General features: G+C 40.1%; 1 protein-coding gene across 1 annotated transcript; it reads left to right on the top strand.

Annotated features, from left to right (window-relative positions):
• Window positions 1-27,812, top strand: actr10 (actin related protein 10). The gene is made up of 13 exons (XM_078233857.1): window positions 1-355; window positions 8,385-8,457; window positions 12,735-12,817; window positions 13,539-13,647; window positions 15,958-16,065; window positions 18,026-18,093; window positions 18,206-18,285; window positions 18,613-18,648; window positions 19,143-19,222; window positions 19,312-19,385; window positions 20,615-20,696; window positions 21,847-22,048; window positions 25,104-27,812. Exons 1-13 carry the CDS (start codon window positions 279-281, stop codon window positions 25,283-25,285), a joined length of 1,254 nt encoding a protein of 417 aa, XP_078089983.1. The 5' UTR covers window positions 1-278; the 3' UTR covers window positions 25,286-27,812.
• Window positions 27,813-27,918: the final 106 nt, after the last annotated feature.

Below are 27,918 nucleotides of genomic sequence, written 5' to 3'. Positions count from 1 at the left end.
GACGCGCGTTGGGCGTCTGAAGGGCTTCTCATGGACTGTTGAGCCGAATTAATTGCCTGACAATTTTGATGAGGTTTTATTTTTTTATTTTCTCAATTACTCAACGATGCGCAGCAAATAGAGACAAGTGAATCGAGGCGGGTCATCCTTGCTTAGCAAAAAAAAGTGATGGAATCAGGCAATATGAAAGCCAGGCCTGTGCGGTTGGTGATGTCAGTTGAGGGGTTAGTGGGGCTTGTGGTCCGGGGCGCGAGCGCCGGAGGCTGAGCGCGAGCGGGATGCCGCTGTTTGAGGGTCTGGGCACCGGCGGCGAGAAGACGGCGGTTGTCATCGACCTGGGAGCCGCGTACACCAAGTGAGTCGGGGGGGAGGATTAGTAGGTTCTACTAATATGTTTAGATGTATAGGGAGGGTCTAAGGAGGCATAAACGCCGGCATAGATCACATCATCATCAACAACAACTCAGGCCAAATGGCCTGTTTCTCTGCTGGAAAAATAAAAACCTACTCAGCTGAAATTCAAAGTTGTTTTCAGATTCACTGGTACCCAACGCACCTGGTCAATCCTGAGTGAATCTGTCACAGTGCTTTGTTCTGTCTTTGCCAAGGAAGTTGCCCAAGTCCTGGTGGAACTAGTTCAGACACTTGGAGGGTTTTAAATTGATGAGGGGTGTTGGATACACTATCTGAATATTCAATTTGATAAGGCGTTATGGCTGGATGAGATGCATACAAGAACATTGAGGGAAATGTGAGTGGAAATTGCAGAGGAGCTGGCCACTCCTTTCCAGCCTTTCTTGGATTGGAGAATTGCAAATGTTATGCCCTTGTCAAAAGGGGTGTAAAGATGAGTTCAACTACAAGCCAGTCAGTTCAACCTTGGTGGTGTGGAGTCTTTTAAAATAATACTTGGGACAAAATTAATAGTTGCTTGGGTGAATGCTGGTTAATTAAAGCAAAGCTAGTGTAGGTTCGTTAGAATTACATCCTAAGTTTTATAGAGAGTTGATAGAAAGAATGCTGTTGATGTGATGTACTGGAAGTCCTTGTACACCACGTCAACAGCTATGCCAAGCCTCATTATGCATGCTTGACTGAGAGCCCAGACTCTTATAAAAGGTTCAAATGAATGAGTTTATTTACATAAATGCAGAGAAATTTTGACTTTGCTTAACTGACATCTCTAGTTCTAAGAAGTTATTTCCAAGTTCTTTTAAATGTCTCTGTTTACAATGTGCTTAAATTGATACTTCAGTGTTTGAACTTTTATACGGTTGTCAAAATATCAGTTTTTAAAAATTATGAATGAATGTATTTTTAAGTAGTTTCAGTCATGGGTATGTAGGGCTACTGGGAGTGGATGGGGGACAAAGAAAATTACAGCACAGGAACAGGCCCTTCGGCCCTCCAAGCCTGCACCGACCATGCTGCCTGACTGAACTAAAACCCCTTACCCTTCCAGGGACCATATCTATTCCCATCCTATTCGTGTATTTGTCCAGACGCCCCTTAAAACTCACTATCGTATCTGCTTCCACTACCTCCCCCGGCAGTGAGTTCCAGGCACCCACCACCCTCAGTGTAAAAAATACTTGTCTCGTACATCTCCTTTTAAACCTTGCCCCTCGCACCTTAAACCCTATGTCCCCTAGTAATTGACTCTTCCAGCCTGAAAAAAGCTTCTGACTATCCACTCTGTCCATGCCCCTCATAATCTTGTAGACTTCCATCAGGTTGCCCCTCAACCTCCATCGTTCCAGTGAGAACAAACCAAGTTTCTCCAACCTCTCCTCATAGTTAATGCCCTCCACACCAGGTAGCATTCTGGTAAATCTTTTCTGTACCCATTCCAAAGCCTCCACATCTTTTTGGTGGTGTGGCAACCAGAATTGAACACTATATTCCAAGTGCGGCCTAATTAAGGTTCTATAAAGCTGCAACATGACTTGCCAATTTTTAAACTCAATGCCCCGGCCGATGAAGGCAAGCATGCCGTATGCTGCCTTGACTATCTTCTCCATCTGCGTTGCCACTTTCAGTGACCTGTGTACCTGTACACCCAGATCCCTCTGCTTATCACTACTCTTAAGGGTTTTGCCATTTACTGTATATTTCCTTTCTGTATTAGACCTTCCAAAAGCATTACTTCACATTTGTCCGGATTAAACTCCATCTGCCATCTCTCCGCCCAAGCCTCCAACTGAGTTTTTATATATATATATAATATATATATATAATCTGATAGTCCTCATCACTATCTGCAAATCCACCAACCTTTGTGTCATCCGCAAACACTCTAATCAAACCAGATACATTTTCCTCCAAATCATTTTATTTTCAGAAACGCACCCTTCCACTGCTACCCTCTGTCTTCTACTGAGACAGTTCTGTATCCACCTTGCCAGCTCAGCTCTGATCCCGTGCGACTTCATCTTCTGCACCAGTCTGCATGAGGGACCTTGTCAAAGGCCTTACTGATGTCCATGTAGACAACATCCACTACCCTACCCTCATCAATCATCATCGTTTCCTCAAAGTTTAATCAAGTTAGTGAGACACGACCTCCCCTTCACAAAACCACGTTGCCTCTCGCTAATACATCCACTTATTTCCAAGTGGGAGTAAATCCTGTCTCGAAGAATCCTCTCCAATACTTTCCCTACCATTGACGTAAGGCTCACCGGCCTGTAATTACTTGGATTATTCTTGCTACCCTTCTTAAACAAAGGAACAACACTGGCTATTCTCCAATCCTCTGGGACCTCCCCTGTAGCCAGTGAGGATACAAAGGTTTCTCTCAAGGCCCCAGCAATTTCCTCCCTTGCCTCTCTCAGTATTCTGGGGTATATCCAGGCTCTGGGGACTTGTCTATCTTAATGTTTCTCAAGAACCCCAATACCCTCTTGTGAGTTGGCATGGGGGTTTTAAGGGACCATGGGTTTGTGTGAAGGACATAATTGGCATGGGTAAGATCTTTTGAAGTTGCCTTTCGAAAGGTTCCTGAACACAGACTCTGACTCACAACTCCTCTGAGGGGCCATGAACATTAAGTCATAGAGAGGCTGACTGACTCCCCAAAATTGCCAGGGGCCGAGGAGATGCCTATCCCAACAATGGAACTATCCATGTTGGGAGTCCAGGTGTGGGTTTGTTACCCGCACTCTTATCCTGTATCAAGGAAAATTTGGGGGGGTGGGAATCCCAGAGTCAAGTCTATTTTGCAATGGCTTCAGAGTCCATCAGACTCCATAAAGATTCGGCCCATTAACTCTGTTTCTCGCCAAAGACACTGCCTGGCCTGCTGAGTATTTCAACATTTCCTGTTTTATTGCATCTGTCACTCGTCTGCCCATTCTGCTGGCCTATCTATGTCTTGTTTCAGTTGAATGGTATTCTCACTGTTTGCCATTCTTCAGCAAATTTTGAAATTTACTCTGAATTCCAATATCCAAAACATTTATATTTAATTTTAAGAGGTGATCCTAGCACTGACCATTAGGAAACACCACTGCCTACCATCTTTGTGTTTGAAAAAAAACCCATTTAGCACGACTTGCTGTTTTCTACCTTTTTTTAAAAATTCAAGCTGATGACAGTGACAGAAATTCTTATAGATCCCCATGACAATCATTTCCATTCCAGGATATCAGTTCAGGAGTTCCTCAGGGTAGTGTCCTAATGGCAGCAGTGTGTACCACCTACAAGCTGCACTGCAGAAACTCACCAAGGTTCCTGAGGCAGCACCTTCCAAACTCTCAACTAGAAGGATGAGGGGCAGAAGATAGTTGTGAATCTCATCACTTGGAGGTTCCCCATCCTCACTTCGAAATATTTTGCTGTTCCTTCACTGTCACTAGATTAAAATCCTGGAATTTCCTGCCTAACAGCACGGTGGGTGTACCCACCCAGGGACTGCAGTGGTTCAGGAAAGCAGCTCACCACACCTTCCCGAGAACAATGTGGGAGGCAAATGAATGCTGGCTTCAAGCGTGACACCCACATCCCATAAATGAATTTTTTTTAAAAATGGAAACGCCTATAATTACTGAATTTCTACTCAGTCGTTCCCTCTTGTGCAGCCCCTTGCGTGCATGTACCATGGTGTGAACTGCAGTCCTCCAAGGTGCCTCTAGTGCTGAGCCCTGCTTGAGTGTGGCACACACCCCAAAACCCTCTACTCCCTGCCTCTTCTTACAGATAGCCACCCATCTGCTATCCTGAACTCTCATTGCCTGTGTGGTGGCCACTTCATGGAATGTATGATCAAAGAAAGACTCATCCTCACTGCTGTGCAGTGATTTGAGCTGCCACTCATGCTTAGAAATCTTGACCTCGAGCGGAGTGGAGACCCTTCCCACACACATGGTCCCCGTAAGGCAAGTCAGATGTCCAGAAGCTCTCGCAAGCCACAGGAATTGCCGTTTTCAGTCAGTCGCCATGATCATTCCAAAGACTACTCCTGCTTACAAGCCTATGAACGATGTGATATTTTCTGATTTTTTCCCACAGCTAACAGAACCCTTTGTGACCTACCTAATTTTTCAGTTAGTGGAATATCAATTGCAGGCAGTGTAACAAAAGCTAAAATAATTAGATCTTGAAAAGCTAAAAACTGAATAGTAGAAAAAGATCAAAACATCAGGCTTTGCTTAAACATATTTAACTTTCAAATCAGCTGTGAAACAAACATTACTAACTCTGAAAGATTTTTTTTGTCTAATGGTTCTGTGAAGTGCCTTGGCATTTCACTGCACGAGAGATACTACATTAAAGTACATTGTTGTTGTGCTCATGTAGCATTTCTACCCTAGCCAATCATTTGCCTGGCACAGAGAACCATGGATGGCATTAGTAGTCACACAGACAAGGATGGTATTAGTAGTCACATGGACAAGGAGGGTTCATTAGGAAGAACAAACATGGATTTTTAATGGAGAAATCATGTTTAACTAGCTGGAGTTTTTTGAAGAACTAATAAAGGGTTGATGAGAGGAATGCTGTTGATGTAGTGTTAGAGGCATTCAATGCAATGCTATATAACAGCCTTGAGAAGTTATAGCTCATGGAATGAAAGTCACAATGTGGATACAAAATTGGCTGAGTAATAGGAATCAGAGAATAATGGTCAATGAATATTTTTTGGGCTAAAGGAAGGTTTGTAGTGGAGTTCTTCAGGGATCAGTATTGGGACTCATGCTTTTTCTGATATATGTTAATCATCAGATGGTGAGAGTAGTTAATAAAGCATACAGTATTCTGGACTTTATTAATAGGAGCATAGAGTACAAGACTAAGGAGGTTATGCTAAACTTGTACAGAACTTCAGTAATGAGGAGAGATTGGAGAGGTTGGGACTGTTGTCCTTAGACCAGAAAGCTAAGAGGAGATCTGATAGAGGTGCTCAAAATCATGAGGGGGTTGGACAGAGTAGATAAACAGAAACTGTCCACCTCGTAAAAGGATCGAGAATGAGAGGGCACAGAGTTAGTGATTTGTAAAAGAAGCAAATGTGATGTGAGAGAAAACATTTTTTGCACGAGTTGCTTTGGAAATACACCATCTCGAAGTGTGGTGGAGGCAGGGTCAATCGAGACATTCAAGAGGGCATCGGATGATTCAATTAAAGCATTCAAGAGGGCACCGAATAGAAACAATGTGCCAGGGTACGGAGAAAAGACAAGAGACTGGAACTGTCATAATGCTCATTTGGAGAGCTGCTGCAGATATGATTGGCACGAATTACTTCCTCCTGCGCTGTAACAATTTTGTGAATATTTGCAGGCTGGAGTCAGAGATATCTCATTTCCCTTTAAAGGTCAAATTAGAACAAATATATTTTTCACTACTAAATAAAGCTGTTAGTCAGCTGTAGGATTAAAAAGCACAGATTACTGCAACAGATTCTCATTCTCTGGTAGGTGAGCTGTCCTTGGTGATTAGTTTTGTCTACATCTTGGGATCCTGGATGGAATAAATTCTTCACTCGCTAAATAATGGTGAAACAACATTGCCACCTGTTTGGCCTGATCTTACATTTCCTCTTGAATATTATTATTGGATAATACTGAAATTATTAGATTTTTAAAAAATTTCAAATTGGTCTATTTACACAATTGAGCATTACCTAGTTGGAATCCTGTCTCTCTCCTGTGATTATATCTATGCATGAGTGTACCTGGAGTTGGAGCATGATCTATAAGAATCCTTTCAGTGCAGAAAGAGACCATTTGGCCCATTGAGTCTGCACTGACACTCCAACAGTGCATCTTTCCCAGGTCCTATCCCTGTAATCTCATGTATTTACCCCTGCTATTCCACCTAACGTGCATATCCTGGGACACTAAGAGGCAGTCCTGCATGACCAGTTCACGTAACCTGCACATCTTTGGACTGTAGGAGGAAACCAGAGCACCCAAGGAAACCCGCACGGACATGGGGGCACAATTGAGCATCAACTCGTTGGAATTCTGTCTCTCTCCTGTGATTATATCTGTGCACAAGTGTGCCTGAAGTTGAAGCATGATCTATAGAAGCCATTAGAATTCCTACAGTGCAGAAAGAGGCCATTCAGTCCAACTACGACAGAGCATCTTTCCCAGGCCCTATCCCTGTACTTCAGATATTCGCCCTGCTAATCCCCCTAGCCTACACATCCTGGGACACTAAGAGTCAATCCAGCATAGCCAATCCACCTAACCTGCGCGTCTTTAGACGGTGGGAGGAAACCCATACAGACATGGGGAAGAACATGCAAACTCCACATAGACAGTCACCCAAGGCTGCAATCGAACCCGGGTCCCTGGCACTGTGAGGCAGCAGTGTTAACCACATGCATCCCACAATCTAACCCAAAGGTCTTTTGTATTTTATATTATAAAACAGTTACTCCTTGGTGGCAACACAAGATGGAGTTTGAATTTAGAGTTGAAACCTAGCCTGGCTCATGTAATAATGCAGTACTCTCGGGAAAGTAGTCTTGCACAGCTTTGGTGAAGCACTGTATGTAATACATGAGTGATGAGAAACTGGGTTTATGAATTTACCTTGTTAAATTGTGTGTTTAAGGAATGTAAACACTCCTACTTACACGCACTCTAAATTTGAACTGTTTTGATAGGAACTCAATTTCCTCAGCAGAGGAATTGGAGATAGAAAAAGACAGTTCAAAATGGTTCAAATCTGTCCTGCATCTACTAACTTGAATATAATTGCAGGACAATGAATAAATAAAATATATTGTACCAGGTGGGAGCAAAAAGATACAAAGTGATCTTGCACTTTACTTTGGGGAATTGCCCTTTTATCACCATAACTTAGTTTTTATTTCACAAATAGGCTCTTTTTCTAAAAAGAAACATAAGGGACGTGCCATGGCTGGATAAAGAATACATCAAAACATTAGAACATTTTTATTAGCGTTTATTTTAAACAATGGCTGTAACCTCCAAGTTCAGGACGCCATAATGGGGAATACTCCTAAAATTCACTAGGAACTCTCCTGTAAGTACACAGATAAGGTTTGCATGGCAGTTGCCCAGAAATACAAACTTCCCCTGTACTGGGAATCCTACAAAAATGCAATTTAAGTTGTAATCATTGGATGCTTCTGACTGTGTCACATCAATAGTTACCCAGAAAAAGTTTGAATTAAAATCTCTTCTAACGTCTGGGTAACTATTGCACAGACTCAGACCAAGACCAATGCCCCACAGGACTATCCCACACCCCCAGGCACCAGGGGACTGTCCCCCAGACTACCTCTCCCGTAGAAACTGTCCTCTGCAAACCAATGCGCCCCCCCCATACTCACGCAACACCCACCCTAGGAGGCCTGACATGTGACCCAACCCTCAAAGCCCAACGCAATCCCTTCCCCTGGGTCACAATTCAACTCAATTGCTACTACATCAGTAGCTGGTAGCTATGACCCAATATGTTTGCTTTATGCAAAATCTAGAATCTCCTTAACAATACAGAATTTCCAAAATGCACAACTTCTTGAATGGAATGTCTGCCCTAGACTAATTCGTAGCAAAAATCATATATGCCAAAGATTGGCAATAAGTAGCCAAGGAGATACCAGGAAGTGAAAAGTAAGTTGTGATGAAACTGTGTTTCCCCTCGAGCCAGACTTTGATGGCCCCAATGGGCAAAAATTAGCAGAGAAAAGGCCGAGCATGGTGGGAAAGAAATTCAGTATTAAAACCTTCATTGCCAAAAGAGGATTGATGTTTATTTTCTGTCAATTGACTTGTTTCTTGAAAAAAATGTGTAGCATCATCATAAATACAGTGTTTTGAAGTTTTGCGGCATGTTCATAATAGCTATTAATGCAAGTATGATATTTAATATTTGGTATATTGAAGATTTCTTTCAACTTCTAGGTGTGGTTTTGCTGGAGAAACTGGGCCAAGATGCATCATCCCTAGTGAAATTAAGAAGCTTGGTAAAACACAAGTAAGCTTTTTTCACTTGCATTTCAAAAAGTACTTTCAGTAAAATGCTTCGTGACAATTGAGATGTGATGAGGTGTTCTATTAGTACAAAACTTTTATTTGCTTTTCTGCAGTGGGCTTAGGGCAGATATTGATAATGGAATAAAAACAAAATACTACAGATACTTGAAATCTGCCAGATGCTGCTAGACCTTCTGAGGTTGTGCAGCATTTTCTGTTTTTATTTCTAATAGAATTCTGACATCATTGCAAATCAGATTTCAGTTCATGGTGTAATCCAATTGACTTGGGAACACGGGAGCATAATATTTTTCAGGAATATTGTCTGATAGCTTTTAGGGCTTGATGCTGCATGGAATATAACTGGTACATTATCTGGCTGGGTCAAAAAACTATTCAGGTTGTCTATTAGGTGTTTTATACAATTAAATCTTCTGAGAAGCAGCTTGTCCTGTCTGTGATTTTTAAGTATTTACTAGTTGATAACGTAGCTTTCTCATATTGTTACAGTGTCATTGACAGTATACCCTAAAACTTAGACACATAAAATGGATAGCTGCAAAGGGCATTTTGTGAAGGTTGGACTAAGGTGGTCACAAGCTGCTGCATGAATTACTAACCTTGCTAAGGTTTAGAATTCCAAAACTTAATAATTACATTACCATGATTTGCATCTCTTCCACAAACATTCACTCCCTCCACCTCCTTAGGCACCTTCCAAACCCACAATCACTACTATCTAGAAGGAGAAGATCAGCTGACATGGGATCACCACTCACTAGCTGGAAGTTCCTCTCCATGCCACTCTCCATCCTGACTTGGAAATATATCGCCGTTCCTTCACTGTCGCTGGAACTCTCTCTGTCACAGCACTGTGGACATACCTACATTGCATGGAGTGCAGCGGCTCAAGAAGGCAGCTCACCACCACTTTTTAAAGGGAAATTAGGGCTGGGCAATGAATGCTAGCCAACCAGCGAAGTCCACATCTTGTGAATGAATTTTTAAAAAAATTATCAATGAATTTAAAATGTGGATAATAGTTCATAAACATTAATTAATATTTTTAATATACTTTTTAATGTGATGGATTTTGTTCACAGAATGTGGGCATCATTGTCAAGAGTAAAAATAATTACCCTTCTAATTACCCCTGAGAAAGTGGACCATCACCTCGAACAGACTCAACCCTTGTTTCGAAAGCACTTTCAGATTCCTTTTGGATGGGGAGTTCCAGGATTTAATGCCACCTCGGAACATTTCCTTGTATTATTCTGAACCACAGCCCCTATCCATGTCCTTGAGTTTAATTCCTACTGTGTCTGTCTCTAGGGCAAAGGAGCTATCCCCCAATTCACTTACAATTTCTCATTCAAAATCTCAATTCTCTAGCCTTTCGCCCTCCACTTGTCACAACATTCTTGTAGCTACTAATTTGCTCAGTGATAACCTCAACTCCACTAAATTCATTACTCTGCCTTACTTAGGCTTTTCCCCCAGTATCCTCATTTGCCATTTCGTTTGGTCAAGGGACTCAGCATAGATATGGCGGATAACTTCTTTAGCCATTCACTGTTGGATCTGGCTAGACCATGTAAAGTACTAGGTCCTGCTGTCATCTGCCAAAAATGCTTGTGACTCCCATGATCATCCTCGAATGTGAAGATCACCTCCAGCTTTTTTTCTACTGTTTGCTATCTGTCTTCTTAAAGCCCTCTCCCCTGTCTTATTCGCCATCACCTCCAACAATAAGTGTAGGGAGATCTGTCATTTGCTCCCTCAATCATGTTTTCATGAAACTGCTGACTATTCAACTTCTTCTCCTGGTCCCCATTGTTAGCGATGCTGCTAACAGTCTCCCTCTTCAGGTGTCCCCCTCTTTCCTTTAAATCTGTCTTCATTACTCCTCTGTTTTTTAAACAAAAACCCTTGACTCTGCCATCTTTGTAAACTACCACCCAATCTCCCCATCTCCCTTTTCCTTTCCAATGTTTTTGAATCCCAAATCGACATCCATATTTCCCGCAACTCCATGTTTGAATCCCATGTTTGAATTGGGGCGGCACGGTAGCACAGTGGTTAGCAGTGCTACTTCACAGCTCCAGGAACCTGGGTTTGATTCCCGGCTTGGGCCACTGTCTGTGTGGAGTTTCCTCCGGGTGCTCCGGTTTCCTCCCACAGTCTAAAGATGTGCGGGTTAGGTTGATTGGCCATGCTAAAATTGCCCCTTAGTGTCCCGAGGTGCGTAGGTTAGAGGGATTCGCGGGTAAATGTGGAGGGATAAGGGGGTAGGGCCTGGATGGGATTGTGGTCGATGCAGACTCGATGGGCCAGATGGCCTCTTTCTGCACTGTAGGGTTTCTATGATTCCTTCAATCAGTTTTCTTCTGCTTTTGCCAAAGTACTGAAATGGCTCTTACAAAAGTCACAATTGATATCCTATATATCTGTGTCAAAGGTAAACTTCCTTCCTTGTTCTTCTCAGCCTGACTGCAATCTATGACATTGTTGACACACCATCCTCCTCCAATGCCCCTCCACCATCTTCCAGCTGAGTGGAACTACCCTCGCCTCATTCCACTATCATCTATCTAACTATAGCCAGGAATCACCTGCAATGGATTTCTCTTCCTGCTCCTATATCATTGCCTCTGGTGTCACCCAAGATATTATCCTTGGCCCCCTTCCTAGTTCTTCTGTACATGCTGTCGCTTGACGTCAGTTTTCACAATGCATTAGGGACACCCAAATGTACCTCACCATCACCCCTCTCAACTCCTCCACTGTCTCTTAATTATTAGACAGATTGTCTGACACCCAATACTGAAGAGCCCAAATTTCCTCCAATGACCTATTTGGAAGATTGGTCCCTGCACAAGGTCCATTCTCTAACCCGCAATTCCATCCCTTTCCCCAGCAGCTGTCTGATTTTCTGATTGGTCCTGTTTTCTGTCTTCTGGAGTTGGGGTGGAAATTTTAAGCAAAACAATTTTTAACTTTAAGTCTTGACTTTTTTTGATTTTGGTTGAGACTTGGGGCCTGATTTTACCAAAATTTCGCGCTCGTTTCCGGGCGTGAAATCGCGGTAAAGTTGGGCGTCGGGCCTAAAACGCGATCTGCACCCGACTCATGGCAGATCGCGTCTTTACCGAGCCCCGATCCGGGCGCGGGTCTGGCGCACGCCCGAATCAGCCGGCGCCCAACTTTACCGACGAATCTGACTTTCCCAGGTTGCGGCCCATTTCACATCCGCGCATTAAACGACCTGCTAAATAAAAGTCCGAATGGGACTCCAATTCAGATGGGGAACCGCCGAAGCCAATCCCTCCCGACCATCCTTCGCGGACCCCCCTCGCGAACCACCCCGGCACTCCCCTTCTCTATCTTCTCCCCCCCCCCCCAGGGAAAGGCAAAGCAGCACAGACAGCAGAGAGGATGAAAGGAATTCCCTTTGGAGGATAATGTCCAAATCACAGTAACTAAAAACCTGACAGTCCAAAATCTGGGATAATATTTCAAAATGTATATCCCCCCATCCCTGTCCTGTAATATTATCCCAGATTTTGGACTGTCAGGTTTTTAGTTCCTGTGATTTGGACATTATCCTCCAAAGGGGGAATTCCTTTCATCCTCTCTGCTGCCTGTGCTGCTTTGCCTTTCGTGCCCGGGAGCGCTGCCTGCGGTCTGTTCCGAACTGCACCTGTGCAGTTGGAGCTCCGGCCGCTCCAACAGCACTAAGCTCTGCCCAATAGACCGGCGCCGAAAAAAGGCGTATGGGCGCGCTGGAGCGCGGCTGCCGGGCACGGATCCGTTTGACGACCGGACCCGGCACTTAGTCCCGATTTGGTAAAATTGGCCCCTTAGTATTGCTCTCTCAGACTTTTTCATCAATTCTGTTCTGCTTTTCATTTCCAGTTTTCCAACATTTTTGGTTCAGTTTTGATCTTTCAACTCAGTCAGAATGAGCTGAGTGCTTCCAAATGTGTTAGGTTTGTTGCATACTGTTGTATAATATAACATGCTGATGGTGCCTATGGAATGATGTGCACACAAGCTGTTTTTGATATATACTAGATGTTTTTACTGATTACTATCAGAATAGTTGACTGTTTGCGTTTTTTTGCACGTGACTAACTGAGCCAAATAGGAAAGCTTTGCAGCTGTAATATATGAATTTATCAGTATCCATCACTGTAGATGTACAGGGCAATGATTGAAAATTGTAAACCTTCAAATGCACATCGAGAATGTCGGTAAGATGCTTTTGCTTTTTTTCAGGCTGTTAAAGTCGTTCAGTTTAACATCAATACTGAAGAGCTTTATAGCTATTTGAAGGAATTCATTCACATGTTGTACTTCAGGTAGAGTGAACTTAAAAAATATTTTTAATATTGTAATTCAATATTTAAATACTATTCTACATGCAAAGAAAGCTGAGATTTAGAACACAATCATTTCTCAGTTACTTTTTTTTTTAGAAAGATGTAGACCTTCCCACACCAATGAGAGCAGACTTGCTCCAAATCACTGCACAAGGCTACTCTTGATCTGGCTGCTAGAACATGTACAGAAGCATTTTTTTAAAATAAAAATCGCACCAGATTAAAATTTCTGAGGTGGGGTGGGGATTGCTGATCCTCCCACCATAACATCATTGAGTGTTAGCAGAGACCCTCAGAGAAATGGTGAATAAAGCCAGTTGTTCTGTTTCTCTGGCGTTTACACTGAAGTTAGGCCAGACAAAAATTATTCCCCACTTTTTAATACGTTGCATGAAATTGAAAAATCGCTGTTTGGGAAACAGTGGGTACAAACTTTAATTCGGTCTCCATAATTCAGTTGCAATCATACTACTATTTTCTCTGGAGGGGAAAAAACATTTTACAAATACAATTTTCATTAAAATTCTGAGCAAAATATGATTGATCCTGAATTATGGGTTACATGCTGATTGCTCCATTTTTAAGACCTAAGTGGCTTCTGGTTGACTAATTTATGTTTGTTGATTAATTTCCATGTCAAAATTTGCAACCAGTTCTATTTGACTTAACATGGTTTGTTTTTCACCCTTTTCCTTAACAGACATTTACTGGTAAACCCAAGGGATCGTCGAGTTGTTATTATTGAATCTCTTCTATGCCCATCACACTTCAGAGAAACGCTTACTAGAGTATTCTTCAAGCACTTTGAGGTAGGAAGCAATGTAGCTAATGATGCAGTAAACAGAAGAAAATAAATACACAAGATTAGCCTGAGTGTAATCTGATTGGAAATTAGTTTATATGTTAGCTCAGTGACTGCCTGTATAAATCTGTTACTGGTTTTTGAGATTTCTGGGCGAGTTCGAAAGTTGGTGGATTTTGTGATTTGCCTGAGCAGATGTGAAAGACAGCTAATGTGCAACCAAGCAATGACCTATTTTCATGAAACGGGCAGCTCTTGTGCACTTTTTACCGGTAAGATTTTAGCAGCATTGGAAGATAATTGGGAAAAATTACCTACCACCTCAATTGGAGAAGGCCATGTGCACAGTGAGCCGCACAGGATTAAATTAAATTTATCAGAATGACACCTATCAGGCTTACTATTGATCCATTGAACATACTGAAAAATATCTGTACTATATTTTTAATTGTAGAACCAGACCGGGTTTGTTAGTTCTTTGCCATACCACTAGATGGAGTACCACACTATAATGACCCACTCCATTTCTGGATGGAATGGGAAATGGAAAGAAAATTGGTTGATGCAAGAATGATCTCTTAGAATCTACAAGTGTGAGCAATTGGGAAATGGATATTTTAAAGTATTACATTTGGATTTTCCATAGTAATTAAATACCTGGGTGATAATTTCAATAAGAGTTTTAACAACACCAGGTTAAAGTCCAACAGGTTTATTTGGTAGCAAATACCATTAGCTTTCGGAGCGCTGCTCCTTCGTCAGATGGAGTGGAAATCTGCATCAGATTTCCACTCCATCTGACGTAGGAGCAGCGTTCCAAAAGCTAATGGTATTTGCTACCAAATAAACCTGTTGGACTTTAACCTGGTGTTGTTAAAACTCTTACTGTGTTTACCCCAGTCCAATGCCGGCATCTCCACATCATGATAATTTCAAGTCAGAAACAAGTAGGGATTTGGACTTTAAAACCACAGTGTCAGAAAATTATTGTCAAGGAATAACCATATTGGCCATAAAAGATAATTATTGGTTTAGAATGTAAACTAATAGGTTTATTGGAAAAGAAAGATTAATATTTCATTACTTGAGGCATGGCACAATACACAAGATCAACATATGTTGGTCTATCTTTTCCATGGATCCAGGGTCTTCTGGGATTTTCCTTTTTGGTTCCTTGAACCTGGTCTCTTGAATCACAAGACCTTTTCGAGATTTTAATTAAGCCAATTTAACTCTTATATACATATAAATCTCTTTGCAGCTTTAGGACTTCAACTTTAATGGGACCTTATCCAAGCCGCCACTTCCAATCCATCTTAACTGCCGAAGCTACGCACTTAACAACTGCCTTCTGAGAGTTTTCTCTCTCTGGTGGAAACAGCTTTTCAATAAAGACTGTGGCTTTCCCAAAATGGTTTAAGATTGTCCTTTACTAATTTTCCTAAGCTAAACTTTAACTGAAAATTGCTCAGAAACTGAGTGGTTATGTTTTCTATTCACTCTCAAGGTAATTGCTTTAGCCCTTGTAACCCTGTCTATACTAGAATCACTGATCTCTAATGCTGGGTTCTTTTGGGAAACCCTTCAGCCTGTGACAAATACCCATCGACTGGCAATGTCGTAGACAAATCCTTACTTCCTAGCAAGTGCCCTACTCCTAACTCTTTCTCCTGACAAATGCTGCCCAGAAAACATCCTGTGAAAATGTTAGCCCCTTGACCATTTCAAAGACCTGATGTACCTTGTTTTCCATGCTCTTTTGCAGGTAGCTTGTAACATTTATCTGAGTATGTGCACCTGGATCAAAACAGCTAATGACTTTCAACCCAATATTTCACACTCTTGACCAATGGGAAGGACACTCCTAGCATCCTCATAATATTCTAATGTTAATTTGTACTTCTAACCAGAAGTCCTTGGGACATCTAGTCCCAAGACCAATCAGCTTTGCAACCTTGCTGCCCCTTCTAACTGCCAAACTGCAGCTTGTATCTTTGAACATCTAGTCCTCAGGCCACCATCCTGGCCAATCAGTATTCTAGGTTTGGCTTCTCTTTATTGCTAAGTTAGACTTGATGGAACCCAAATGTACCTAGCTATAACTTCAATCACTGCCAAAGGGCCCATGTGTTCTTTCAGTATTTGGCAGTTAGAGATGTTAACTTTAAGACTTTCTTAACGTACAAATTAAGACTTTTCATCACTAAGCTTATGTACAGTTCAATTTAATAATTAAAGCCTTATTAGTTACACAAATGAGCCAATAAGGTGAAGTCATACAATATGTTATATAATTTCCCACTTTGTATATTTGTAGGTTCCTTCAGTGCTGTTTGCTCCAAGCCATCTCATGTCTCTCCTGACTCTTGGTATCAATTCTGCTGTGGTATTAGATTGTGGATATACAGAAGCACTAGCATTACCTGTATCCTTTTGAAAATGTGTTTTTTTTTAATAAATGAAAAAGTGTTGGTTACTAAAAACAATTCATCTATTTTTTTAACCATCAATATAGCATGCAGAGGAAAATACTGGTAATAAAAGCTCAGTTGTAGAAAATATTTTTGAAAAGCAAACTTAATAATTGAATTTAATGGCATTTTCATAAGGTTCACAAAGAAGGCCCTCCAATGTGGGCATGCTATAGATGTGTTTATTTGTGTACCATGCTTTCAGGCTCTGTTGACCATGACCAAAATAGTTCGTTCATTGGCTGGCTTTCCTATCGTAATGAGTTGATTTGATTGGATTTGCAATATCAGGTCCTTCAGCTTTTCAAATACTGAAACTTATCCTGTTTCCAATGTTTAGCAGAAAATTATCAGTAAAATATTTTAGGAGGAAAACAGTTAGAATAGTTTTAGGCTAAATTATGTTGCTGTATAATAAAATCTATACATGAGAGATAAAGGGACCAGAGAAGATGATGAGAAAACAATCAGTAGAAGTAGTGTTTCATGATGTAAATAGTTAGATGCCATATTTTCTTCAACATTACAGTGAAAATATTTCTCATGTAGGAAAACCAGGATTTCTCTAGGCACAGTAACTATGAGTTAATTTTAAGAATTAAAATGCATTTTTAAACAGAAATCCCAATTTTCTTCCCCGCTTTCGCTCCTATATTGGTTCGGTAGTCATCACCACATCTGGCAGTTAAAACTGGTAATACAACCTTATTAACATTAGATGAATAGATTGCTAAAGGAATTTTACCTGTTGATATCCAAAAGTAACTACCTCACGCTTGCTGTCTAGGTTATTGCATGAAGAATGCCAAGTTAAGTAAGGTACCAAGTCCAACTGTGATAGTGCACCTCATCAAAAGGTAAAAGATGTATTGAAAGCTGGGGTTTCATGGATGGAAAAGGGAGATTCAATCAAATTTGGCTGCTTCTTGTTACAAAAATAGCACTTACCAGGCAGATTTGGGCCAATATATATTGAAAGTTAAGCTACAGATAGGAGTAAAAAAAGTCTAACCAAGATCGAGAATATGAAAATTAACACAAGAACAAAGTTATTTTTAAAAACTCCATTACAGGCACTTTGGTAGAAAAAGGATAAAGGAGGAGAATGTTCAGCTAGTTGACAAATTTGCAATGAAATGTCAGGGTGAGAAAGAAATACTAATTGGGTATTTGTTGTAGTTAACACACAATGGATTTCTATGTTGTGGAACAATCAAAGATGGGTGTAAAACGTCCAGTAGAGGCTATTATTCAATGAAAGTTGGATATAAAATTTAATTAAATTGATCATGTCTTGGTGATATGTTTTAATATCTGCGGATCCTCAGAGTAACTAAGGAAGAAAAAGTGAAAGTTCTTACTATAATTTTCAATTTTGTGGAATAGAGAATTGTACTGCAGGGTGGTAAAACTGACTTCTTTCTTCAAATTAAATGAATGAGTAGGTCAGGATAGGTTTCATCTGTGGCATCACAAAATGCAGGAAAAAAAATTATGTTGAACTTGTAAAGATCTCATCATCACTATAGTTACAGTAACTTATTATAGGATAGCTGTAAAAGCAGGAGTAAAGATGCTTCATCAGTTAATCAGGATGTTGAATTCCCCACACAAGCTGTTGCCGAAGTAGAGTCCATAAATTATTTCCAGTGGTTGTAAATTGCTTAAAAAGAAGGATATTAAGTATGTAGAAAGCAGGGAAGCCGTATAGACTAGTTGCATTATGTGAGGAGAGTGGGGTGAGGTGCAATAAACTTGATGGGCTAGGTGGCCTGTTTCTGTCCAGTAAGTTTTGAGGGTAAAATGTTTCCTTTGGAGAAAACAGTGATTGAAATGATACGCAAAGCAATCTAGAAAATATGTTTGTGTTATACAATTTTTTGCCTGTTTGAAATGTAGCCTTAGCTTAATCAGATATATGAAGGAATTCCTATTTTGAATGCCTGGGAAGCACTTCCACTGGGAGGAAAAGCAATCCACGTGTAAGGATTTAAAATATGTAACTTCTGCAGATATATTGATATTTTAATATTTGCCATGCTTAAAGATTGAAGTGGAAAAAATCCAAAATAAATGTTGTTTTTCTTACTAAAGGGAATTGCAGTCACGGTTATTAGAAGAATGTAGTGTGGACACGGGGACTAAGACTGGAGAAGGCTTAGCATCTGTGATGAGTAAGGATTGAAATACCAATGTTTTAATATATTGCATATTTCATGGCGCTCCATCAATAATTTCTCTATTTTAATAAAAATAGAAGCAGCACATTTATGGACAGTTCTTTATGGTTTCAAATGCTTTGCATCTTTGTGCTGTAGTCCCAGTTATGTATGCACATCAGTTGAAACATGAAATAGCAAAATGTTCATTTTACAAAGAATTTGAACGTATTAGATTTTTGAGAGTATCTAGTAGTAAGTTAATTAAGTTTCAGTATCTACATTTTTATAATGTATTATATGATCTGTGCTCTTAATGTTGCTCCCAATTCATTTCAACAGGTTCACTTCCAGAAGAAACGCTAGAGGATATCAAAGGTGAGAGCTATCTTTCCTTGGTGAAGATTTATATAGTAAATGTATTTGCCTATCAAATAAAAAGTACAAATGTTGTAAATCTAGGATAAAAAGATAAAATGCTGAAAAATCATTGTTCAGATGGTCATCTGAAACAGCAAAGTAAATTAATATTTCTGGTGTAACTTTTGACTGATTTAATCTGAATTTTCTTTTTTAAAGAGGGTGTGAAGTTAGCATGTGAAGTTTACATCTATTCCAGAATCTTGCTACTGGGACTAACAAACTTTCCATTTTCTTTAAAACCATGAAATAACTTCACAGCACTTTGATATGAAATCTGGAGTTGCATAAGGTACATGGAAGTGAAATGCTTAGTGATAATTAGGGTGAAGCACAAGAAAAGCCATCAGTATTAAACTGTGTTGTGTAAGCATACATCCGTTTGAAATTTGTGTGTTTTTTTTTAAGCTTTTAGGAGAATTTAAGCTTTTCTCTTAAATTGTGCTTTTCAGTTCGTACTTGCTTTGTGAGTGATCTCCAGCGGGGACTGAAAATTCAAGCTGCCAAGTTTAACATTGATGGAAAAGCTGAGGTCAGCATCAATTACTGGTGAATAAGATTGACTAATCAAGTTGCAAAGTCAGAGGTGCATGGCAGTAATTTAATATTTTGTGTTTATAGCGCCCTCAACAGCCTCCAGATGTGGCATACCCTCTAGATGGAGAGAGGATTTTACATGTAAAAGGATCAATCAGGTTGGACCACTTCTATAAACAACATAAATCAAAATGCATAATAACTGGGTTGTGCCAATGGGCAAAATATGTTGATGTGGTAAATGAAGTTTTCAACTGCAGCTTCCCCACTGAGTTGTAGTCTTGGTTTCGACCATTATGTAATTTGGAGGCAACAAAGGAAAAGTAGAGGACTGGACAATTGGGCAGTTATCATGCATTTCCTACCTCTGACTAATCCATCCATTTGGAATAATTCCATTGGTATTTCAGTTGAGGAACCATCAGTATCCACTTGTGAAGAATATAGACAGAGGGCAGATTAGAGGAAAATGGATTAAGTAACCAATGAAAAAAATAAATCAACTCCAATCGGGAATACGGTGGTTCAAGAAGGTGATTCATTCTTGAGGACAATTGGAGCAAGGCAACAAATGCCAGCCTTACCAGCATCGTTCACATCTCATGAACAAATTGAAAAAACTAAGTGTGTGCAACAGTCAGTGTTAGCCAGTGGATACTGAAACAAGATTAATAGGAGTACAAATTCTTCCAAGTAAATATTTATCTATCTTTCAATGTAATGGATTTATTTTCTTCGCTGTACTCCATGTGCTGTTGAAAATATACAAGTGATCAGATTCAATGGTTAAAGTCACGTGGTGAAGGATAAATACTGGAGCATAGTCTTTTTACATTTAAGCTTTTATTTAAAGAGATACATGTTATATATTGTGCACCTCCAACCAACAACTACACTTTCAGCCAGCTCCTGTATCTATGAATACAGGTGAATCCCCAATTAATGCTCACCACCTGAACACAACTAACCCCAAATTGATATATAATTAACATCAGTTGTCGAATATTGGTGTTTCAGCATATTAAATGTGGAAATTACCTGCAGCGTTTGACAGGAAGCTATAGGAAGTGACCTTGTCCACAAAATAGTGTTAGTTAGAAACCTTATCAACCGCATTTTTTTTAAGAAAGTGACCTATGATTTTTATCTGTGTGTTAAAGCAAACTGTTATAGTGAACTTGGGAATTTTGTTAACATAGTCATTCTATGAATGTTGCCCACATGCAAATCTCCTATCGTCAAGATTTCACATTTATGTTAAGGAGTCATCGTATATTCTGAGTGTACATTGTAACATGATTGTTAATTTAGTTGTTTGTGATAGTTATAAACAAAGTGATTTGATTGAATTTTCAGTTCAGGGATCTTTTTAATTTTTTTTCCATAGAGATTCTGTAATTGAAATTCTCTTTGAACAAGATAATGAAGAGAAGTCAATTGCCACCTTAATCCTTGACTCTCTTTTACAGGTAAGAGGATGATGTGTGCTAAATTTGATGGATATATGTTTTTAAAAATTTGGTCAGCTTCTTTGGATACCATTTAATAGTTTATTGAAAGTGACGCAGAGTTAAATGCTGTTTTATCATGGCACTCCGGTTTAACTACAGCTTCAGTGGCAGTGTAGTTCAGCAGTAGTACTATTACTTCTGTGGAATTAGGTTGAGTTCAAGCTTCACTTGAGCACACAATCTAGGCTGATGCCTGTATTTTCAGATAGCATTCTTCAGACATTTTAAACCAAGGCTCAAGTAGATAAAAATGATTTTAAGGCAGTATTTGGGACAGAGTTTTTCCAGTGTCCCCCTCCCTGATGCATCAAAGCGCCCACAGCTCAATGACTCTGAGCCGAAGCACCTCAAGCTGCAGACTTGTGTCCCTGAATTACATTGGCATTCACAAGATCCCGTATTCTGGAGTTGCAATATACCATCTACCCTACCATCTTGATTGTGTTATTTTAGTACTTTTTCTTATTTATAATTAGTCAAGCCAACTACTCCCAGTTAGCTTTACTACTGCTAGCAAACCTTGCTATTACTAATATCTCACTATACTAAATTATGTGGGTTTTGGAAGATATATGAGCTAAATACTTGCCAACAAATTACTTGCCTAATTTCCAATGATATCTCACTTTTCTCGTTACATGGTCAGTCAACAGACCCCCTAGCTGTTGATAATATCTTTGCCACGCTCTCCGTGCTGTTTAATGACATCTCTGCTGTGCACTCGACAGTTTAGTGACCTCTTTGTGCCATTTGCTGACACCCTGTCGCATGCTTACTCCTGTTTAGTGACCTCTGTTGTCTAATGATGACCTTGCCACACCTTTTAATGATGTTCCCGCTGCGCTGTCCACACTATTTGATGACATCTCTGTTGTGAGCTACCTGCTGTTTGCCAGCACCCCCGACCCGCGCTGTTTAATGACATCCAAGAGGACAAAATGATCTTGAAAGGAAAGTCACTCTGTTGCCTCCTGGCCATTAGTATGAGTGATTCTGGCAGGTTTGGAGTAGATCACTCTCTTCCTTATTCAGTATACATGATGCGTTGTTTGAGAGAAATAGAGGGATGCTTCTGTTTACTAAAGTAATTTGTAATAATTGTTGCTAGTGCCCTATTGACACAAGAAAACAGCTGGCAGAGAACCTAGTGATTGTTGGTGGAACTGCTATGCTGCCTGGTTTTCTACATCGAATTATGGCTGAAATTCGGTACCTGGTGGAGAAACCAAAATACAAAGAGGTGTTGGCTGCCAAGACGTTCAAAGTTCATACCCCACCTGCAAAACCAAATACTGTGGCTTGGTTAGGAGGTAAGAATACATTTTCTGTAGCATCTACGAAGTCTTATGTTTATGAACAGTTTTATTGTATTGAGAGAGAATTGTTTAAGACTAATAAACCAGTGGCTAAGTGTGAAAACGTTGCACAGTAGGACATCTGTCCAGTTTTCTGTATGTGGTCCTTTCTGCGCAATATGTTTTATTCAACATTGGGCATATATAGCAAGGTCCCTATTATAGAGTGAGCTTTTGTGCAAGAAGGTGTGACTTCAGGGTGCTGATGCAGCAAAAGCTTGTCCAGTGCTTTTTTGTTTTACCCCATTCTGCACTCTGAAATTGTATGTGTTTTTAAAACTATAATTCCTTCAGGTTATCTGTACAAATGGAGAATAATTTAGTAAGCTTGAGATTTGATGAAAGAGTGACAAATTGCAAAGATTACAAATCTAACAAACTAAAGCAATTTCTGTATTCATCTTGCAATTATTTTAAATCATATAAAGTCATAATGGTCATTTAACCCATCAACTGCTTGTTCCAGTTCTTTGTAAGAGCTGTCCAATTTATTCCCACACCCCAGTTTTTCCCAAGCCTGCAAATCTCTTCATATACTAGTTGCCTTTTTAAAGTTCCTATAGAATCTGTAGTAGGTATATTCAGGTCATATGTTCCAGATTGTCATAACCCTCTGTGTGTGAAATAATTTCATTTTCCCCCTGGATCAAATTTTACAGTACCCTGCCACCAAGCCAGTGTTGGGGGGGTGAGCATAAAATTTCCTTGATGGCTTTTGATTTTCCCACTGCCCCCATGCCCACCCTGACATGTCTGCAATTTTTGCAGGGGAAGAGCGATGTCTAGGCCAGCCCCACCATCTTTGCCCCACGGGCATTTAACAACAGCTTAAGGGCCATTTCTTGGAGGTGAGGGGAGTGGGGAGGAGGTGGTGGCTTCAATGGCCTCCTTTTCATTTTAGCCTCATCGTCAAGACCTCCCTTCCCAAACCACCCAGACCTCATCTTCCCTCTCGTGCCCTGTGCTTACTGATTTTGAACTTGGTACCTTGGGACAGTTTGTAGTCCCACTCCTGGTCATTGCTTCTGCAGGCATTGCTGGGACTATAGAGCTGCTTGCCAATCAGAGTACATTTGTTAATTATTTTATATCTGTGATCTGGTTCTCAGCCCATTTGCCAGAGGAAATGATTTCTCCCAACTTGCTTTACCAAAATCTGTTCATAATTTTGAATTTCTCTATTTTGGCTTCTCAATCTGTTCTACTCCAAGGAGACCAATCCTAGCTTTTCCAATCTCTCCCCATAAAATTTCCTTCATCCCTGGTACCATCTGATCTCTGTAATCTCTCCAAGGCCTTGACATTCTTCCTAAAATTTAATGCCCAGATACTGCAGCAGAGGCCTACATATTGATTTACAAAGGTTTAGCACAAATACCTTGTTTATTTAACTTTATTTGTAAAGTTGGGTATTCCACACACTTTCCTGCTTGCCTTATCAACTTGCCCTAACGTTTTTGTGAATGTGCACTCCTAGGTCCCTCAGCTTTTGTAAACCCGCACCCAACACCACCCCATCTGTCCTCAAAGTAATACAATTTCAATAGTGCTGCACCTCCGTGTTATTACTCCCACCCTCAGCTGCATTAAATTACATTTGCCATGTGCCATTTCATCAAACTTTCTATGGCCTACTGAAGTCTGCTACTATCCTCTTTTTGTTACCAAATTTTGTAACACATACAAACTTTGAAATTGTACTCCCTCTACTAAGCCGGTCTTTTATATATGGCAAGAAACGAAATTGTCCTATTGCTAGGAGATCGCACTGCATATTTCTCTCCAGTCAGCAAATTGGGTACCTCTACTTTCTATCTCCTATCCCTGAGACAATTATGTAATCAAATTACCAAATCCCCCGAGGCAAAAGTCTGTTGTGTCCTTAATTGCATCAAGTCCTGTTCACCCATCATCCCAGAGAATGTGCTGACTAACATTACATCAAGTTTAAATAATGCTTCAAACTAAAAACAAATCTCATCCTTGTTTTCAAGTTTCTGCATAATATTGCCCTTTCTTAATCCTGTAATCTCCTCCAGTCCCAGAATCCTCTTTTAGATACCTAAACTCTGCTAATTCTAGCCTTCTAAGCAACCCTATTTTGATTACTTTGCCATGAGCTACCTAGGTCCTAACCTCCTGAAATTTCCTCCCAATACCTGTAACTGTTTCCTCTTTAAGCCATTCATTGAAACCTATCTCTTGACCACTTTTCTGACCATCTGAAATAATAATTACTTGTATTTATATAATACCGTTAACAAAAAACATCAAGGGGCACAACAAAACATGATCAAGCCACTTAAGATATTGGGTAGATAATCATTTTGTGGCTTAGAGAGATGATGGCATAGTGGTAATGTCGTGGGAGTAGTAATCCAGAGGCCCAGGCTAATTTTCTGAGGATATGGGTTCAAATCTGATTGTAGCAGCATGTGGAATTTGAATTCAATTAATTAATTTGAAATAAAAAGTTAGTTTCATGATTACCATTACTAAAACTATCATCAATTGTTGTAAAACGCGATCTACTTCAGTAATCAAAGAATCAAAGAAACCCTACAGTACAGAAAGAGGCCATTCGGCCCATCGAGTCTGCACCGACCACAATCCCACCCAGGCCCTATTCCCATATCCCTACATATTTTACCCACTAATCCCTCTAATCTACACATCTCAGGACACTAAGGGGCAATTTTTCAGCATGGCCAATCAACCTAACCCGCACATCTTTGGACTTTAGTATTGAGAGCAATGGAGATAAGTTCTTGCAAATAAATACATTGGCAGCCAACATGAAAAATTATTTCAGAACTATCCATAGTTTTTCAAAGTTGTTTTCTTTCCCTCTGTGGTTTAGCTTTATTGGACTATTTGCATTTGCTGCTATACTTTCAATATCAGCTAGGCGGTTGGAAAAAAGTAATGGTAGATCTGAGACGCAGAGAATATGCAATATTTTTGTTTGTTGTGTTTTATTACTATATGTGTTGCATTTAATTTCTTTTAGGAGCCATTTTTGGTGCTCTGCAGGACATTTTGGGTAGTCGTTCAGTCTCCAAAGAATATTACAGCCAGACAGGTCGTATTCCTGATTGGTGCTGCCTGAGTAATCCACCATTAGAAATGATGTATGAAACTGGTAAAGCACCACCTCCACTGATGAAAAGAGCATATTCCACTGAGAAATAGAGATAACATTGATGTTCTGAGACAAACGACCTTGGAAGTAACAAACTGTCTAGCAAGTATGTGTCAGCTGCTTTCCAAAATTATGTTGCTCAAATTTTCTGTATACTTTGGTTATAACTCTCAAAACTATTTCAACACTTGTTAGATAAACGGTGATGTGTATTCTAAAAGCTCTTTACTTCAACGTTGCATGTTTCCATTAAGTATTTTAAGGTCTGAAGTAAAGGTATGGCATTAAGTTCTTACTATAAGTGCTGCTGGAGATGAATTTTTCTGGCAGATAATGTAGTCAGCTCTGAAGATGTGTAATTGCAAATGTTGGTGACTAGAAATGGACCCTGGTGCACAAGTGCATACTTTTGTTTACAATAATAAAATTTCTTAAAGCTACATCGTGTTTTTAAATATAGCAAACTTACACTATATTGTAGTTAACTTGCCCTTTCCCAGAAAACACTTATTGTGTGCAATACCAATGCTACTTTGAAATAAATACATTTTAAACTGATTAATTAGTGAAGCTAGTGGTAATGTCACTGGGTCAATCATTCAGAGGTCTAGTCTAATGCTGAGGACAGGTTCAAATCCCACCTTGGCAGCTGGTGGTATTTAAATTCAATCAATAAATCTGGAATTAAAAGCTCGTTTCAGTAATGGTGACCATGAACCATTGTCGATTGTTGTAAAAACCCATTTGGTTTGCACTATCATTTAAAGAAAGAAATCTGTTGGTCACTACCAGTCTTGAGAATAGTGGTGCCAAGGTTAGTCCATGCACTATCTGTGAGAAGATCAAGACTATGATGACTGGATGGCAACAAGGCCCTCCCATCACTATTGGGCAACAAAACATTGAGGACATCAATCACTTCCCCTCCCTAGGAAATGACATCTTCAGGGAGGGTGATGTAGAGATCAATATCCGCACAAGAATAGGCAAAGCAGCATTAGTCTTCTAGCAGCTTCACGAGGTGTGGGCATATAACACCAACAATATGGCCATGAAGCTGTGAGTCTTCACGTTCATAGTAATACCAACCACAATCTATGCCAGCGGGACATGGAAGAGAACAGCAAAGGTGTCATATAATTTAGATGTCTTTCAGCAGTGCTGCCTTTGTAAGATCCTAGGCATTGCATCACCAATGAAGAGGTGATATACTGGACTGATAAGAGCTACCTGTGGAACATTGCGCTGGAGAAATGGCTGAGGTTAGCAGGACACACATTTTGCCTCCCGGAGGTATGCCCTGTGAGCGTGGCAGTAGAGTGGATACTACCAGATGAAAGAAGATAGAGCCAGCCAAAGAAGACCTGGTAAAGTACATTTAAGGAGGACTCCCAAGAATGAGACACCACCTGGGTTGGAGCAAAAGAGATTGTGATGGACCAGGACCGGTGGAATTTGCTGCTCATAGTTCCTCCAGTCCCATATGGGACAAAGTCCTAGTACATAAGTCATAATCATGATTTGTGGGGAAAATTTCTTTCTTTGGGATTTCCATATCTTAAAGCCCTGTTTGATAGGATTCGGAGAAAGTGCATCTATCCCCTTTTGACCTCCTGAGTCTGACAGATTTTTGGAAAGTGCTTTGTTAAATGACTTGCCAATTTGCTTGATACTGAATCTGATACTGGATTGTTTCAGTACTGAGAAGCAAGAACAGATAGGAATTGATTAATTTATAATAACTTTTATTTTAAAAAGTGTTGATCTCTACACTGCAGCAAATATCAAAATTCATAAATGAACAATTCCATATCATAGACCTGTGTGAAAGAATATGGTTAGCCAGGAACTGGCGATGCAGAAAGAAAGAATAGACCAAGAAATTCCTTGAATCTTCTTCCATTCAACCACTAGAGGCTTCTGCATAAATGCAATTTCTTTTGAACTTCCATCAGTTACAGCAGCAGAGTAGAAGAAGCCCAAGGAAATTCCCAGAAACAGTGGTTTGATTCAAGTAGAAAGCAATTAAGAGAGTCTTCATACATTTGAATCATTTTAACATACTTATTTTTATAAGTATTCAGATAGCTTCTAAATTCACAACTTGCATTGAGTAAAGAATCTTCAGCTGTGCTAAGGGTGACTTATTGTTTTAAATGTGACAGCTAAATTGAGTTTTCATTGATTCTTACTGTTTTGGGCACAGTTCTAAGCAGCTTAGTACTTACCAAGCCAATCACACACAACTTGGCAGTGTTAGTTAAAAACTAACTGGTCAGATTTTTCTTAGTGCTGGTGCATCCCAATGGTTTGGCAGTTGATTTGAATTATGTGTTCATCTATGGTATCAGAGGCCTTATCATTTAATTTCTGCTTCTTGAAAAATATCTCAGATCACAGCAAGGCCTTTGACAAGATACCGCATGGTAGGTTGTTCATAAAGTTAAATCTCACGGGATCCAGGGTGAGGTAGCCAACTGGATACAAAGTTGGCTTGATTACAGAATGTGGAGATGCCGGCGTTGGACTGGGGTAAACACAGTAAGAAGTTTAACAACACCAGGTTAAAGTCCAACAGGTTTATTTGGTAGCAAATGCCACACAAGCTTTCGGAGCTCTTAGCCCCTTCTTCAGGTGAGTGGGAATTCTGTTCACAAACAGAGCTTATAAAGACACAGACTCA

The sequence above is a fragment of the Mustelus asterias genome, chromosome 18 (assembly GCF_964213995.1).
Source record: "Mustelus asterias chromosome 18, sMusAst1.hap1.1, whole genome shotgun sequence".
NCBI classification, from domain to species: domain Eukaryota; kingdom Metazoa; phylum Chordata; class Chondrichthyes; order Carcharhiniformes; family Triakidae; genus Mustelus; species Mustelus asterias.
Note: the sequence above shows the minus strand (reverse complement) of the source record. Positions and strands in the feature narration are given on the sequence as shown.

Excerpts from the sequence above, each read along its gene's own strand:
- actr10 (XM_078233857.1), top strand. The coding sequence starts at position 279 with ATGCCGCTGTTTGAGGGTCTGGGCACCGGCGGCGAGAAGACGGCGGTT. Across the intron at positions 18,094-18,205 it reads GGAGGAAAAGCAATCCACGT|GGAATTGCAGTCACGGTTAT; the intron begins GTAAGGATTTAA and ends TTCTTACTAAAG. Across the intron at positions 18,649-19,142 it reads AACGCTAGAGGATATCAAAG|TTCGTACTTGCTTTGTGAGT; the intron begins GTGAGAGCTATC and ends TGTGCTTTTCAG.